The sequence below is a fragment of the Pollicipes pollicipes genome, unplaced genomic scaffold (genome assembly GCF_011947565.3).
Source record: "Pollicipes pollicipes isolate AB1234 unplaced genomic scaffold, Ppol_2.1 Scaffold_4740;HRSCAF=5597_pilon_pilon_pilon, whole genome shotgun sequence".
NCBI classification, from domain to species: domain Eukaryota; kingdom Metazoa; phylum Arthropoda; class Thecostraca; order Pollicipedomorpha; family Pollicipedidae; genus Pollicipes; species Pollicipes pollicipes.
In genome coordinates this window covers 36,586,186-36,598,330 of record NW_023596545.1, presented here as the reverse complement: position 1 = coordinate 36,598,330, position 12,145 = coordinate 36,586,186, and the positions used below count along the sequence as shown (strand labels likewise).

Genomic DNA, 12,145 nt, shown 5'->3' with positions numbered 1-12,145 from the left:
GGTCAGAAGGCGGGAAGTTAAGCCCCCTCCAGCTTCCTGAAAATTTAGTCTTGCCAAACAATTAACATTGGCTATGGACTCTGACTGCAGATAAATAACAAAATGTTATCACCCCCATTCCCAACATAACCGGATCTCCCTTACCCTTGCATTATTGCAGGGGCCATGAAAATATTGCCGCAATATTACCAACTCAGCCGCCGACCCGGCACCATCGGTACGCATCCATGATAGACTGCCGGCACCGCAGCAAGAAAATCTTGCATGCGTCATAAGAACATTCACTTCATCCGGACATAAGCAAAGCATCGCGACCAGAAAGTGTGAAACTCAGCGCTCGGTGAGGTATTGGTGACAAGTAAGAAATGCTTGTACGTTGTCAATCAACACACCTTAATGTACGACAGAAAGCTGGCTTGAGTGCTGCTCAGTTGGTATCTTGATTCACCAGACCGGCGTAAAACGGAAACTTTGTTCTCTAATGTTATCACCTCTAGTCGCACATCGCTGCCGTCACATAGCGCCCTTTTTCGATGTCAAGAAAGGATCCACTGTCACGTTTGAGACGTCGATGCACAGAATGGATCCTCAGCAATCACAAACCTGTGGCGACAAACGTCACCGACCTTTCCTGATAAACATCAAAGCTTCAGCGTTTGCTCAGCTGTGGGATGGATGCTGCCTTGTTCAGTTAGCGATGACCAAGTAAGCAGGCGCCGACGCATCTTACTAGCCGACGCAGACTTGATCACTGCCTTCAGTGAAAGGGTTAGGTGTAATACGATGAGGCATGTCAGTACAGAACAAATGGCCGTCTAGAATTTTGAAGGGCTGAGCAATCCATAACATGCTCCGCTGTCACGACTTCTGCGTGATGCACTGGGATCCCGGGAAACATGCAAAGATAGGATCTACCACACAAAACAAAGTGGAAAAGTATGTCTAGGAAGCATCGCATGCCGTTTTGGCGAAATGCCCGGTGTCGTGCTCGTGTAAGCCAGCTGTATATTTTAAATTTCAGCCAAAACGAGGCATTGATGCGCCCGCTGCAGCACATGGTCCACATTCGTGCAGACAGACACCAGTCCGGTTAGTGGAAATATCAATGAACAGTTGCCAGGCATCTTATCGCTGAACCACCATGTCAGATTAGGAGAATGTACGTGGTTGCGAGCTGTCAAACTTCATGACATGCATGCAGTCTTATCGGCGGTCATCTTCAAAGGGGGAGGTAGGTAGAAGTAACAGTTCTGGTGTCGACCAGAGATTGATGAGGAGAGCGGAAGACGGCCCACGCTCAAAGAGCAGTCCATTCAGCTTCTAGGAATATTACTAGCGTGAGAACAAGGATCACGATTATGATTATTGCAATTGTTACGAACTTGAGAACATTCGCCCACAAGCGTGGATACTCGCACGCCGCCAGTGCCGTCTTAGTTCCTGATGATTCACGACGGACCAGCAATATTTCTCCCTCCAGGGCCCGGACCACTGAGGAGGGACTCGGGCTTCCCCGGCTCGTAACGCACTCCTCGACCGTCACCAGGCGCGACGATGCGGCTCAGACGAAACCGGCGGGACTAGTGCTGATGAGCTCCAGCTGGGGCGGGGTGACTGGCTCGACAAAACGCCTCGGCACAACAGCTGTCGCCACTCCTCACTCGAGAATACCGTTGAGGTCCAGGCGTTATACCAATTTTCAGTTTGATGTCTCGATGCTGTCGCAGGCAGCTTCTAACCAAACCAGGTCGTGACTGAGCCAGAGCGCCTGTTCTTTGTGTTGTGCGCCCTAAACAGGCCAGATAGTGGCTGTCGCCGGGCTAAATCACAAACTGCCAACGGTTTTCCTTATTTGTACAATCTTTATTTGTATGGGGTTCAATGTGTTGCAAGAGCACGACCTGTTAGTTATACAAAACCTGTCGCTGTTAAAAACGTATTGTCAAAACGTCGTCCATTGACAACTTCCCACACCATGTCCAACGCACCAACCCTGCTATTGGTTCAATATCACAAGGCATCCGCAAGCGGCCTGAAAAACGTGGAAGATCACTGTCAGAAACTCGACAATACAGTCACATCATTTGCCCACAAGTTTGGCATCTGCAACCACTCCACTGCATCCAAAGCACAGCTAAGCCACCCTCCCACCGCAGCTCTAACGATGCGGAGCCACAAAGCGTGCTTCCGCGTGCCCAAGAGCTTTGTGGCTCCGCTCCACATTTGCTCCTGGCCGACGACCAAACAGCGGCGCGGGTGGCGCGGCTCAGCGGTCACCGCCACAACTGCCAGTTGGGACCGAGGCCGCGCGTTAGCGGGAGCCCTGCCGGCAGATGGCCTCGGCAAACTCGAGGACGGTGCGCGTGGGCCGACCGCTCATGCCTTTGCTCAGGTACGGCACATCGGTGGTGTTCTCCATGGTGCCAGCGATGTCCACGTGCAGCCAGGGCAAATCCTCGGCCACAAACTCCTGCGGGGAGGGATGGTGATGAGCGGAGGCGACTGATGGGCTCCAAGCAAACACATTCGAGGTGAGGAGCACTGGATACGCTGAGCAAAACGCCTGATCTACACTTGTTGCTAAGCAAAACAAACTGCAATACATAACAGTTTCATGTGTGCTGTTCGAAAACTTAAACGCATGGTTCCAATCATGAGCTCGAAAAACTCGACGCTCTCACACCCCAAAGTAACTAGCAAACAAACTCAAGTCATTTCATCCCCGTCCCCCTCCGCCGTCCTCCCTCCCCCCACCCGCGGGGCCGACCAGACCTGAAGGAAGGCGGCCGCCGTGCAGGCGCCGCCCCCGGTCGCCGAGCCGATGTTGTTCAGGTCGGCCAGCCTGCACTCTGCCGGCAGGAGGACGGCGCTCAGCAGGGGCCGCCTGAGCGGCGGCGGGGACGGCGCCTGACCCCGGGGAAAGGGCACACCGGGGAGAGGCCAGTCTCACCCGCAGGAAGGCGGCGGCCGTACAGGAGCCGCCGGCCGGTGCCGAGGAGCTCAGGTTGTTGAGGTCGGCCAGCCGCCCGCCTGCGCACACCGCCACCCAGCGCTCAGCAGGGTGCACCACGACCAGTGGCATCTGTTACTTTGCTCACTTGAAAGCCGACAACCTTTTTGATTACCTGCACTGCTTTACAACCACCCGTCAAACTTGTCATGAATGTCCATGCCAATATGTGGCCCTTCAGAAAAAAATATAACAGAATAACTCACATTGGTCACCACGTGCTAAGTCCGTCTTCGTGGCATCAGCGCCCGTCATACTTACATAGTCTGTATCTGTACTTACAATATGCACCCGTTTCTGGTACCAGTACAAGCTTATCTAAGACATTCTTAAATGAGCAAAAGGCGAAGATGCCATGGTGCAACGCCCTCTAGTTTCCCAAATAGCTTCGTAAAAGCCTGCGCGGGCCAGTTCCCTTCCTGGCTGCTCATGACAAGCACTTATAAGAACCGCACATATTGAGGATCAAGCAGGACGAAACAGTTCAGCAATACACCAGACCTGCGGCTGCTGCAGCGAGTTAGAATACATGTCTTACTTGGCAGACGGCTCATCTTCCTAGCCTCCCAAACATGCAGGCATCGAAAAAGGGTTGCGAGGTAAGCAACGCAGAGGCTTCCACACCCGTGGCCTCCGTAAGAAGCACTTACGTGCTATCGTCTGATCCTCGGAGAGTCCCTGCCTCTCAACCTCCATGCTTAGTCCGTCCGTGAACCAGTAACAACGGGGGAGACAAAGCAAACAGAGCCTCACGCACGAAACACGCGCCCGTGCGGTGCGTGTGGCCACGTGCTTCCCGTTCGGAACGGGACCCGACGCCCGAGACGGACCATCACCCGTCACCGACTCTGTGTAGCGTTGTCAGGACGACGCGCGCCCCATTGACCCGACCCGGGGCTAGCGCCACTCACCCTTCATCGACTTGGTGTAGTGTTTCCAGAGGGGCATGCGCCAGACGCGGTCGCCCGTGTTGGTGCCGGCCGCGCGCAGCTGGTGCCACGCGGCGGTCGAGTTGGTGAACACGCCGACGGCCGCCGAGCCCAGCGCCACAGAGATGGCGCCTGTTGGCAAGAGCACAGCGTCCAGTTAGATATTACGGGACGGCCATTTCACCCACATATCCGACAGATAATACAGCACGTAACTTCAGGTGCCGACACCGACTGCTTCCTGTCAGGAGCGAGCTTTACTTCGACGTCAGAATGGGGCGATTTTCAAGATGTGGATGTGCGTGCTTGTGCGTGACATCGTGTTCACTGGACAGCGCACTACGAACAGCAGCACAGCAAATATGCATGAGCATTGCCAGGTACCAAAGGTATTCTCATTCTCGAGACAAACGTGCCATCACGGAAGACCCTTGAATACACCTTAGTTCAACACCATGCGTCACCTCAAAAAGCACAATCAAGGCCGGGCGCGTCACCCTGCCGCCACGCGCCACGACTACCGCCATTCGCGGCGGACCCCATCCGTCCGGCGGGGGCTCAGACCCGTCTCCGCCACCGGCCCCGCCACCGGCGGCGGCCTCTCACCGGTGAGGGTGGCCATGTTGAGCACGGCGCGCGGCCGGCACTCCTGCGCGTAGCAGAGAGCGTCTGCCAGGATCAGCCGCCCCTCGGCGTCCGTGTTGTCCACCTGGCGGCACCGCGGCGACCGAGGTCAGGTCGCACCGCAGCGACCGAGGTTAGGGTAGTACCGCACTACTGTGGCCGGGTGCAAAGGACCGGACAAACGCACGTGGGAGGCACTGAGGATCCGCCGCAGATACACCAGATGCGGTACAACGGCACGGACTTGCTTGAACACGACACCCTCTGTTTCCCGCTGAGCCAAAACACTGCGCTGTTAGCATCTCTAGCTCTCCATGTGTACCGACGGCTGCATCTCCGTCGACAACAGAATACTTCGTTTATGGCCCCAGAATCAGAGCGCACGGTTCCAGGACACAAACGTGGACCACACCGCCAGACTGGCACGTCACGTACCACACTCTCAAGTAATACGTGGCTCATGCGAGGCTGACATGACCGACTCTCGGGATGCAATCACTTTGCACGTGTTACAACATACAGCAGCCGCTAAACCACACGGCATCAATGCCAGCAGATCACTGTCCAGGCTGCCTCCGACCAGACCCAACAGCTGGGAACCCAGCCAGCCGGCCGGCCAGCCGTGCGCGCCCGCCGCACCTGCACGGTCTTGCCGTTCATGGCGGTGACGACGTCGCCGGGCTTGGTGGCGCGGCTGCCCGGCATGTTCTCGCAGAGGGGTATGAAGGCGCGCAGGTTGGCCGCCAGCCCGAGCCGCGCCGCCGCGTACAGCACGCCCACCGTGCAGGCGGCGCCGCCCATGTCCGCCCGCATCGTGTCCATGTTCTTGGCCGGCTTCAGCGAGATGCCGCCCGAGTCGAACGTCACGCCCTTGCCTGGCGGCGAGAGAGGCGGTGACGGGCGGAGGAAAGGCAGGCGGTCGCGTGTGCAGTTGTGCAAAACAATGCTCGTGCAGTAAAGACAATTTACGAGCGTTTCGGTGAGAATCTTCGCACATGGTTGCTGCCGGCCCAAAATTGAACAGAAACCTAGCCTTTGTTTGACCACAGTCCTAAACGCTTCCACTAAAATCGGAGCCACGCAACACATCGGCTGCCGTTGGACACCCCACATTTCAGCCACTCTGCTATTCCTGCCCCCTTCCCGGCACTCGGACGCGATCCTTCAATCGTCGGCACACAGCAACAGTAAGACAGCACCTCTTTGTCCTCCGACCAGCGTCCCATCGCCGGACGAGAGTCTCGTTCCCGGGCGGGAGCCCCCTCGCCAGGCGACAGTCCCCTCGCCGGGCGGGAGTCCCCTCGGGGGGAGCCCCTCGCCAGGCGACAGTCCCCTCGCCGGGCGGGAGCCCCCTCGCCGGGCGGGAGCCCCCCGCCAGGCGACAGTCCCCTCGCCGGGCGGGAGCCCCCTCCGGGCGGGAGCCCCCTCGCCGGGCGGGAGTCCCTTCGCCGGGCGGGAGCCCCCTCGCCGGGCGGGAGCCCTCTCCGGGCGGGAGTCCCCTCGCCGGCGGGAGCGGAGTCCCCTCGCCAGAGACAGTCCCTCGCCGGGCGGGAGCCCTCTCGCCGGGCGGGAGCCCCTCGCCGGGGGGAGCCCCCTCGCCGGGCGGGAGCCCTCTCGCCGGGCGGGAGTCCCCTCGCCGGGCGGGAGCCCCTCGCCGCGGCGAGTCCCTCGCCAGGCGACAGTCCCCTCGCCGGGGGAGTCCCCTCGCCAGGCGACAGTCCCCTCGCCGGGCGGGAGCCCCCTCGCCGGGCGGAGAGTCCCTCGCCGGGCGGGAGTCCCCTCGCCAGGCGACAGTCCCCTCGCCGGGCGGGAGTCCCCTCGCCGGGCGGGAGCCCCTCGCCGGGGCGACAGTCCCCTCGCCGGGCGGGAGCCCCCTCGCCGGGCGGGAGCGGGAGTCCCCTCGCCGGGCGGGGAATCCCTATCGCCTCACCGACGACGGCGAGCGGCGCAGCGTCGGCGCCGGCGCCGCTGTAGCTCAGCTCCAGGAAGCGCGGCGGCTCGGCCGATCCGCGCGACACGCTAAGGAAGGCCCCATGCCTCGCTGACGGATCCAGGCCTCGTCCCGCACCACCACCTCCACCGGCAGCGAAGACATGGCCTCCGAGACACGCTGCCGATGGGAGGGATCACACTGCAGACCGCGCAGCCGGGCACGGGTCGGAACCCACATCCATCCCTCCGTGTGCAATAAAGCAAAGAACAGACACTTCGGTTGTTTTAGAATATTTTATGGAATGAGCATTGGCATTGGCAATCTACATTGAGATAATTCAATGCTACGCTAACTTCATTTTCCTGTTGCCATGCATAGAAGTCACACGTCGCACGTAAAGGAGCTTCCCAAACAGCTGACAAGGTGGGCCAGCTGTATTTCGCCACGCCACTCCAACTAAAAATCGCCACTCCAACCGAAAACCCAATCTAAATCTCTAACGCACAAGTCCGCGCCACTGCATCCGAAGAGCGTTACTCCCGACCTCACAGATCCGCTGAGTCACACCTGACCGACACCACAGAATGCTGACCTCACAGAAGAGCGTGGGAGTCAGGTAGTTGGCTGGGGCTTCCATCAGTGTCCTCGCCAGGTTCTGTCCGGAAGCCTTCAGGGCACCACGGCGCCAAAGCTCACTGACAAAACAAAAGCAGGAGTACTGAACCGATAGCTTTCAAGCCACAGTCGCGTAACCACACCTATCAAAATCGCCTACACCGAGATAGCATACGTTATGCCAACCATACAAGCCCCAAATGCAACACCAAACCATGACATCTAATCCAACAAACCACAAGTACGCTGGACAGGGACGCGGCCCTGTCACCGTCAGCAGACGGCCTGGAGGGCGGGCCGGCGGATCCCCGGCGCGGTCGGCAAGGAGCGCCCACCTGTCGCCGCCGGCACAGCTGAGCTGCACCGGCCGCTGACGGTCGGCCTCGGCCTTCAGCTCGTCGTACGACCAGAGCGCCAGGTGCGCGCCCTCGGCGCTCGCTTCCGCGTGCTCGGTCGGCTCCACCGTCACGTGACTGCACTGGACGTCACGCAGGGCCGTCACGCCGCCTGTCGACGTCATATGGCTGGGGCTTACGTAACACACGGCTGACACGTGGTTATGGCCCACGCATCATAGGGCTTGCATGCTGTCTGCCAATGCTACGCACCGCATGGCTGCAGCTGACACCCTGCAGAGCTGACACAATCACATACACGCACACACACACGCACACACACGTACACACACACGCACACGTCAGTGTCAGTGTCAGACGCCGTCACCGCCAAACGACGACGGTGGCGCCCGAAGAGCACCGGTTCAGTGTCGTGAGACAGCCGACAGGTGTACACCATGGACGGTGCACTCACTGGCGACGGCGTGGCGGACGTTCTCGCGGCCTTGGTGGACGTTCTCAGCGTCGTCCACCGTCTGCTCGGCGCGCTCGCCGAGCCCGACCACGGCCACGCAAGGGAACTCGGCAGTCAGGCCGTACAGCAGCCGCGGCGTGGCCAGCTTTCCCGAGATGCCGGCACTGTCGCACACGCGGACGGAGTGAGGACGCAGGCGTAAGCTGGGGCTTAAAAATGTGTGGCTGTGCTGATCTGTACTGGCTCACAGCAGTCACATGTGAGACCATCATGCTCTGTTGTGGTCACTAAGATGTAATAAAGCAATGCATGATTACATCAGTTTTGCACCAGAATGAAGCATATTTTTAGAATAGTTACCAAAACCATTCATTGCCATTCATCCATATTAGCTTCATATTAATGCACAAAATACTGAAAAAATGGCTCATGACATAGCATTGATTATATTAGGGATCCATATACTGATGCACATGCTCATAATTATAAAAAAACACAGGTAACAGACCAATGAAGCATGAAAAACATAACACCCACCATTCAAGCAGCTCTGTGAGGCGACCACCAAGCCTCTCATTAAACTTTTTGGTTTCAGTTGTCATTGAACACTTATCTCCATCTTTGTAGACACAAAGCACCAGCCCATTCTGCAACATGACAGAATGAAGAAGCATGGCTAACTAGGCTATGAGACCATGTTTCATATCACATGTCAAAACAATATGTTAACTATTGCACCATGATTTCAGAGTGCAAATAATGTCCATGAACTGTGTGCTTTCAAAGGCACCATATTAAGCAAAAACAAACTGCCCCCAAATGCACTTTTCATTCTGCAAGAGAAACACACAACTCAAACTTTTCTTCTGGAAGAAAAGCTATCCCATGAATGAAATAGTTTTAAATAGTCTGAGTACCTAAAACAGCAATGGAATATATGAGACAGCATGAGTCCAGGACAGCCCAAAGTAAGCACAAGGAATTACAAACCTTCACTTTGCTATCAGATGAACTAAACCTGGTGAAGGCTCGCCCAAGAGCTGCACTGGTCCGCAGTCGTTGGTGAAGGAGTGCAGACATAGCCAAAAATGTAAATTGCAGTTGATTTGATCTCAACTAGAAAGTCACAGGTTCCAAATTCTGGGAAGATCAAGTAGCAAAACCAACAGTGACAAGTTACACTGCACAATGCAAACACTCCACAGCTTCTAAGCTGAACCTGCAAAACACAAACACATGGGTAAACAGCCTATTCTAAATTAATTTAAAACATGTTTAATAAACACATCACTGTATCTGTGTACCAAAACTTGAAACATGTGTTACATTCCTTGGTGAAGAGAAAACATAGGTCACCAAATTTGTGGTTGAAAATAGGAAAATAATTAATCACATCTTTCACCAGTGTAGGATACATTTAAATCCACTGGTAGAAATGAAAACATGACACTAAGCATTTCAAGCTGGTGACAAAAAAGAATGGAAGTTTTTTATTGCCATGCACAGCTTTTTAACTTACAATTGCCTGAAAATATGACCATTTACATCAACTAGTTTTATCTAACTTTCTCAAAATGAATCACAAATTTCTTAACAATTTTTCCAAGTCACTATCACTCAAATAACCTCATACTCCACAACTAAAACACAAATCTGTAGCACAATCATGTGAACAATTCCAAACCCTAACCTTTGGGTGTTTTCCCCACTGCCTTCCAACTTCCAGACAACAATCCTTGACCCTATCTGAGAAAATTTAAGCCTGACTGAGAGGTAATGAAATGCACCGGTCGAAAAAGCACACATGATCCAAGGACACACCCTGGTGCCTGTTGGGATTTGCAGTATTAATGAGCATGTTTTTGAACAAAACGAGGATGTCATTTGTTACACATCAGGAGATTCAGACAGCTTGAGGATTGCCTTTCTGACCCACTCAGCAGGTACACATCATCAAATCTCAAAAACATTCGTGACGTTTCTACCACCTACCCTAACAACGAAATATATAATGAAAATGAAGGCGAAAATGCAAGACCTTGAAAAAACCAGGATTTATAGTTTGCGTCACATTATGTCGCACACGCGCAAAACTTAATGTTATACATATATGGCGCAAAAGGCGCAAGAGCGTAACAGTCGTCACGGAAATGCTGCGGGTTGCGTGCGTTTGATGTGAGTTATCACTGGTTGCGGTTATCACCCGCCCATTTCACACCGTTTCTTTATTGCATTGGTTTTACCACGGAGCCAATATTCTGAATCTTTTCGAGATCTTCACTTCTTACACTTCTTTGCTGGTAAGCTACTCCTCCCATTCCGGAAGGGAAGGACCAAACATGACAAGTAAACTGCTTGGACCGTATGTGTTTGTGTTTGTGCGTGGTATCGCGGGCAGGACGTGTTAGCGAAGTTACTTATTTCCCGCCAATGATTTGTAATCGTGCTGTTTGCACTTATGTTGATGTCTAATCAATTTACACTGACATGAAGCTGTCACTCAGTATGTTTTCTTGGGTGGATTGCTGTGGATATGGCGCTGGTACTCTGCATGTTTGTAGGTTGTGATCAAAGTGAAATCCTTCTGGCAAAATCTGCATTAATAATCACTTACGATGATTGTAGCTATTGGTATGCTCTTGCTTCAGCATGTCACATCGTATTTCCCGAACTATTGCATGATAATTGGAGTGGAATGATATTAGTAACACATGTGCCCACAAACTGGTCCCCATGGCTGTTGTGCCATGCAGCATGGAATGCATTTTGTGTAGGATCATTGTAGAATGTAGGATTTGCTTTTTTCTGAGCACTGTAGTAACAAGTGACATTGCTGGCCTAATAAGGTCAGCAATTTTGCTTTATTTAATCTAATGTGATATAACCTAACCTAATCTAACCTAACCCATCTTAGCATAACCTAACCCTACTCCTACCTTTACCCCTTTTATTTTTTTTACTACTGCAACAGGGGGTGGTAGCAGGGTCAACATCCATTTTGTTTGTGGCAATACTGTACTGGCAGAGTTATATCAGTATTCCTCATATTCTTGAATAGGAATGCAGGCACATGTTTTGAACATGCAATCAAACTTTGCAAAGTTACCTTGGATGCCAGATAAGTGTCATAATTTTATACAGATAGCATTAACTCTTATAGCAGTTGTGGTATGCAAGTACCAATCTTATTTCCCTTTGAATATACCAGTTAATGCCGAGTGCTAAAAGTAATTTCAAGTTGATTGGCTACCATGTCTTGATATAAATGATGTAGCATTTTCAAAAGCAGTTAATAGTATGACACAGTCAGTACTGCACATAAAAATTTGTACCATCATGATGGATATACTGTATTGATGATTTGACATGCTTGCAATGCAGAAAATGTGTTCTGTCATTTGGCTGTTTGATTGGAGTTGCAGTCACACTCATTAAAGGCACTGCAATGCTATAAACTTATGGGGTAGTTTTCAGTATTTGATATTACCAATGGTGCTATCACTGATCAGACTACCATTGTTTAATTGTAATGACCACAGATGTCAACTACCATTTAACATGTATTTGGTCTGGTCATTAGATCCCAGGGTAAAGAGGGTTGTGAAATGCAATGTATCTGCAGGTCTTGACTGAAGAAGTTCTGGAGGCAATTTTGAGCCAACTACTCTGCCTGTGGCCAGTTTTTTCAAGTATGTTGTCTTCATGTTTTCATGGCTTTGTGATTTGCAAAATGGGTATAAAGGGATTGTGAGATCACCATAGGGTCTGATGTAAGATCAAACTAGTGTCCAAGGAAAGGCCACCATGGAAATAGGTCAGAACCACAGACTTTTTGATGGCTTCATTCAGTAGGGATAGTAAAGATGTAGTATTATGTAGTGCAAGGAATGTTTTGATGCAATTTACAATGTCCTGGAATGACATTGACACATTGTTTGTGGGTTTAATCAAGACCAAATCATAAGTTATGCCCAATGAGTTTATGGCCTGGCATTGGAATCTAGAATCAGTGGATGCAGGAAATGAACCCAAACCACCTTTATTCAAACCCTAAGAGTTTGTCAAAATCCATCAGAAGCACATACCACCTACAATGAACTTAGGCATCACCTGAGATGCATGAACATCATTCAGAAATCAAGGTTTCTAACAAGAATGTGGCTCAAGTTTTGGATATTATGCAAATTGTCAGAAATGTAGGGTATTTGACTCAAGATGATGTCC

At 52.6% G+C, this 12,145-nt stretch overlaps 2 protein-coding genes across 2 annotated transcripts in view; one reads left to right on the top strand and one right to left on the bottom strand.

Moving 5' to 3' along the window:
* Positions 1 to 1,841: 1,841 nt before the first annotated feature.
* On the bottom strand, positions 1,842 to 9,918 carry LOC119098553 (cytosol aminopeptidase-like). Its single transcript, XM_037221517.1, is given in 13 exon segments — positions 1,842 to 2,470; positions 2,951 to 3,030; positions 3,922 to 4,071; positions 4,546 to 4,648; positions 5,203 to 5,438; positions 6,494 to 6,595; positions 6,598 to 6,673; positions 7,089 to 7,191; positions 7,447 to 7,618; positions 7,922 to 8,085; positions 8,459 to 8,568; positions 8,912 to 9,140; positions 9,612 to 9,918. Coding segments are annotated over 12 exon segments (1,545 nt in total). The 5' UTR covers positions 9,002 to 9,140; positions 9,612 to 9,918; the 3' UTR covers positions 1,842 to 2,311.
* A 154-nt stretch (positions 9,919 to 10,072) lies between these two features.
* Positions 10,073 to 12,145, top strand: part of LOC119098552 (tyrosine-protein kinase Fer) — a 38,195-nt gene continuing 36,122 nt past the window's right edge. Inside the window, exon 1 of the mRNA XM_037221514.1 lies at positions 10,073 to 10,221. The gene's annotated coding sequence lies outside the window, so the exon portion shown is untranslated. The remainder of the gene's footprint in view (positions 10,222 to 12,145) is intronic.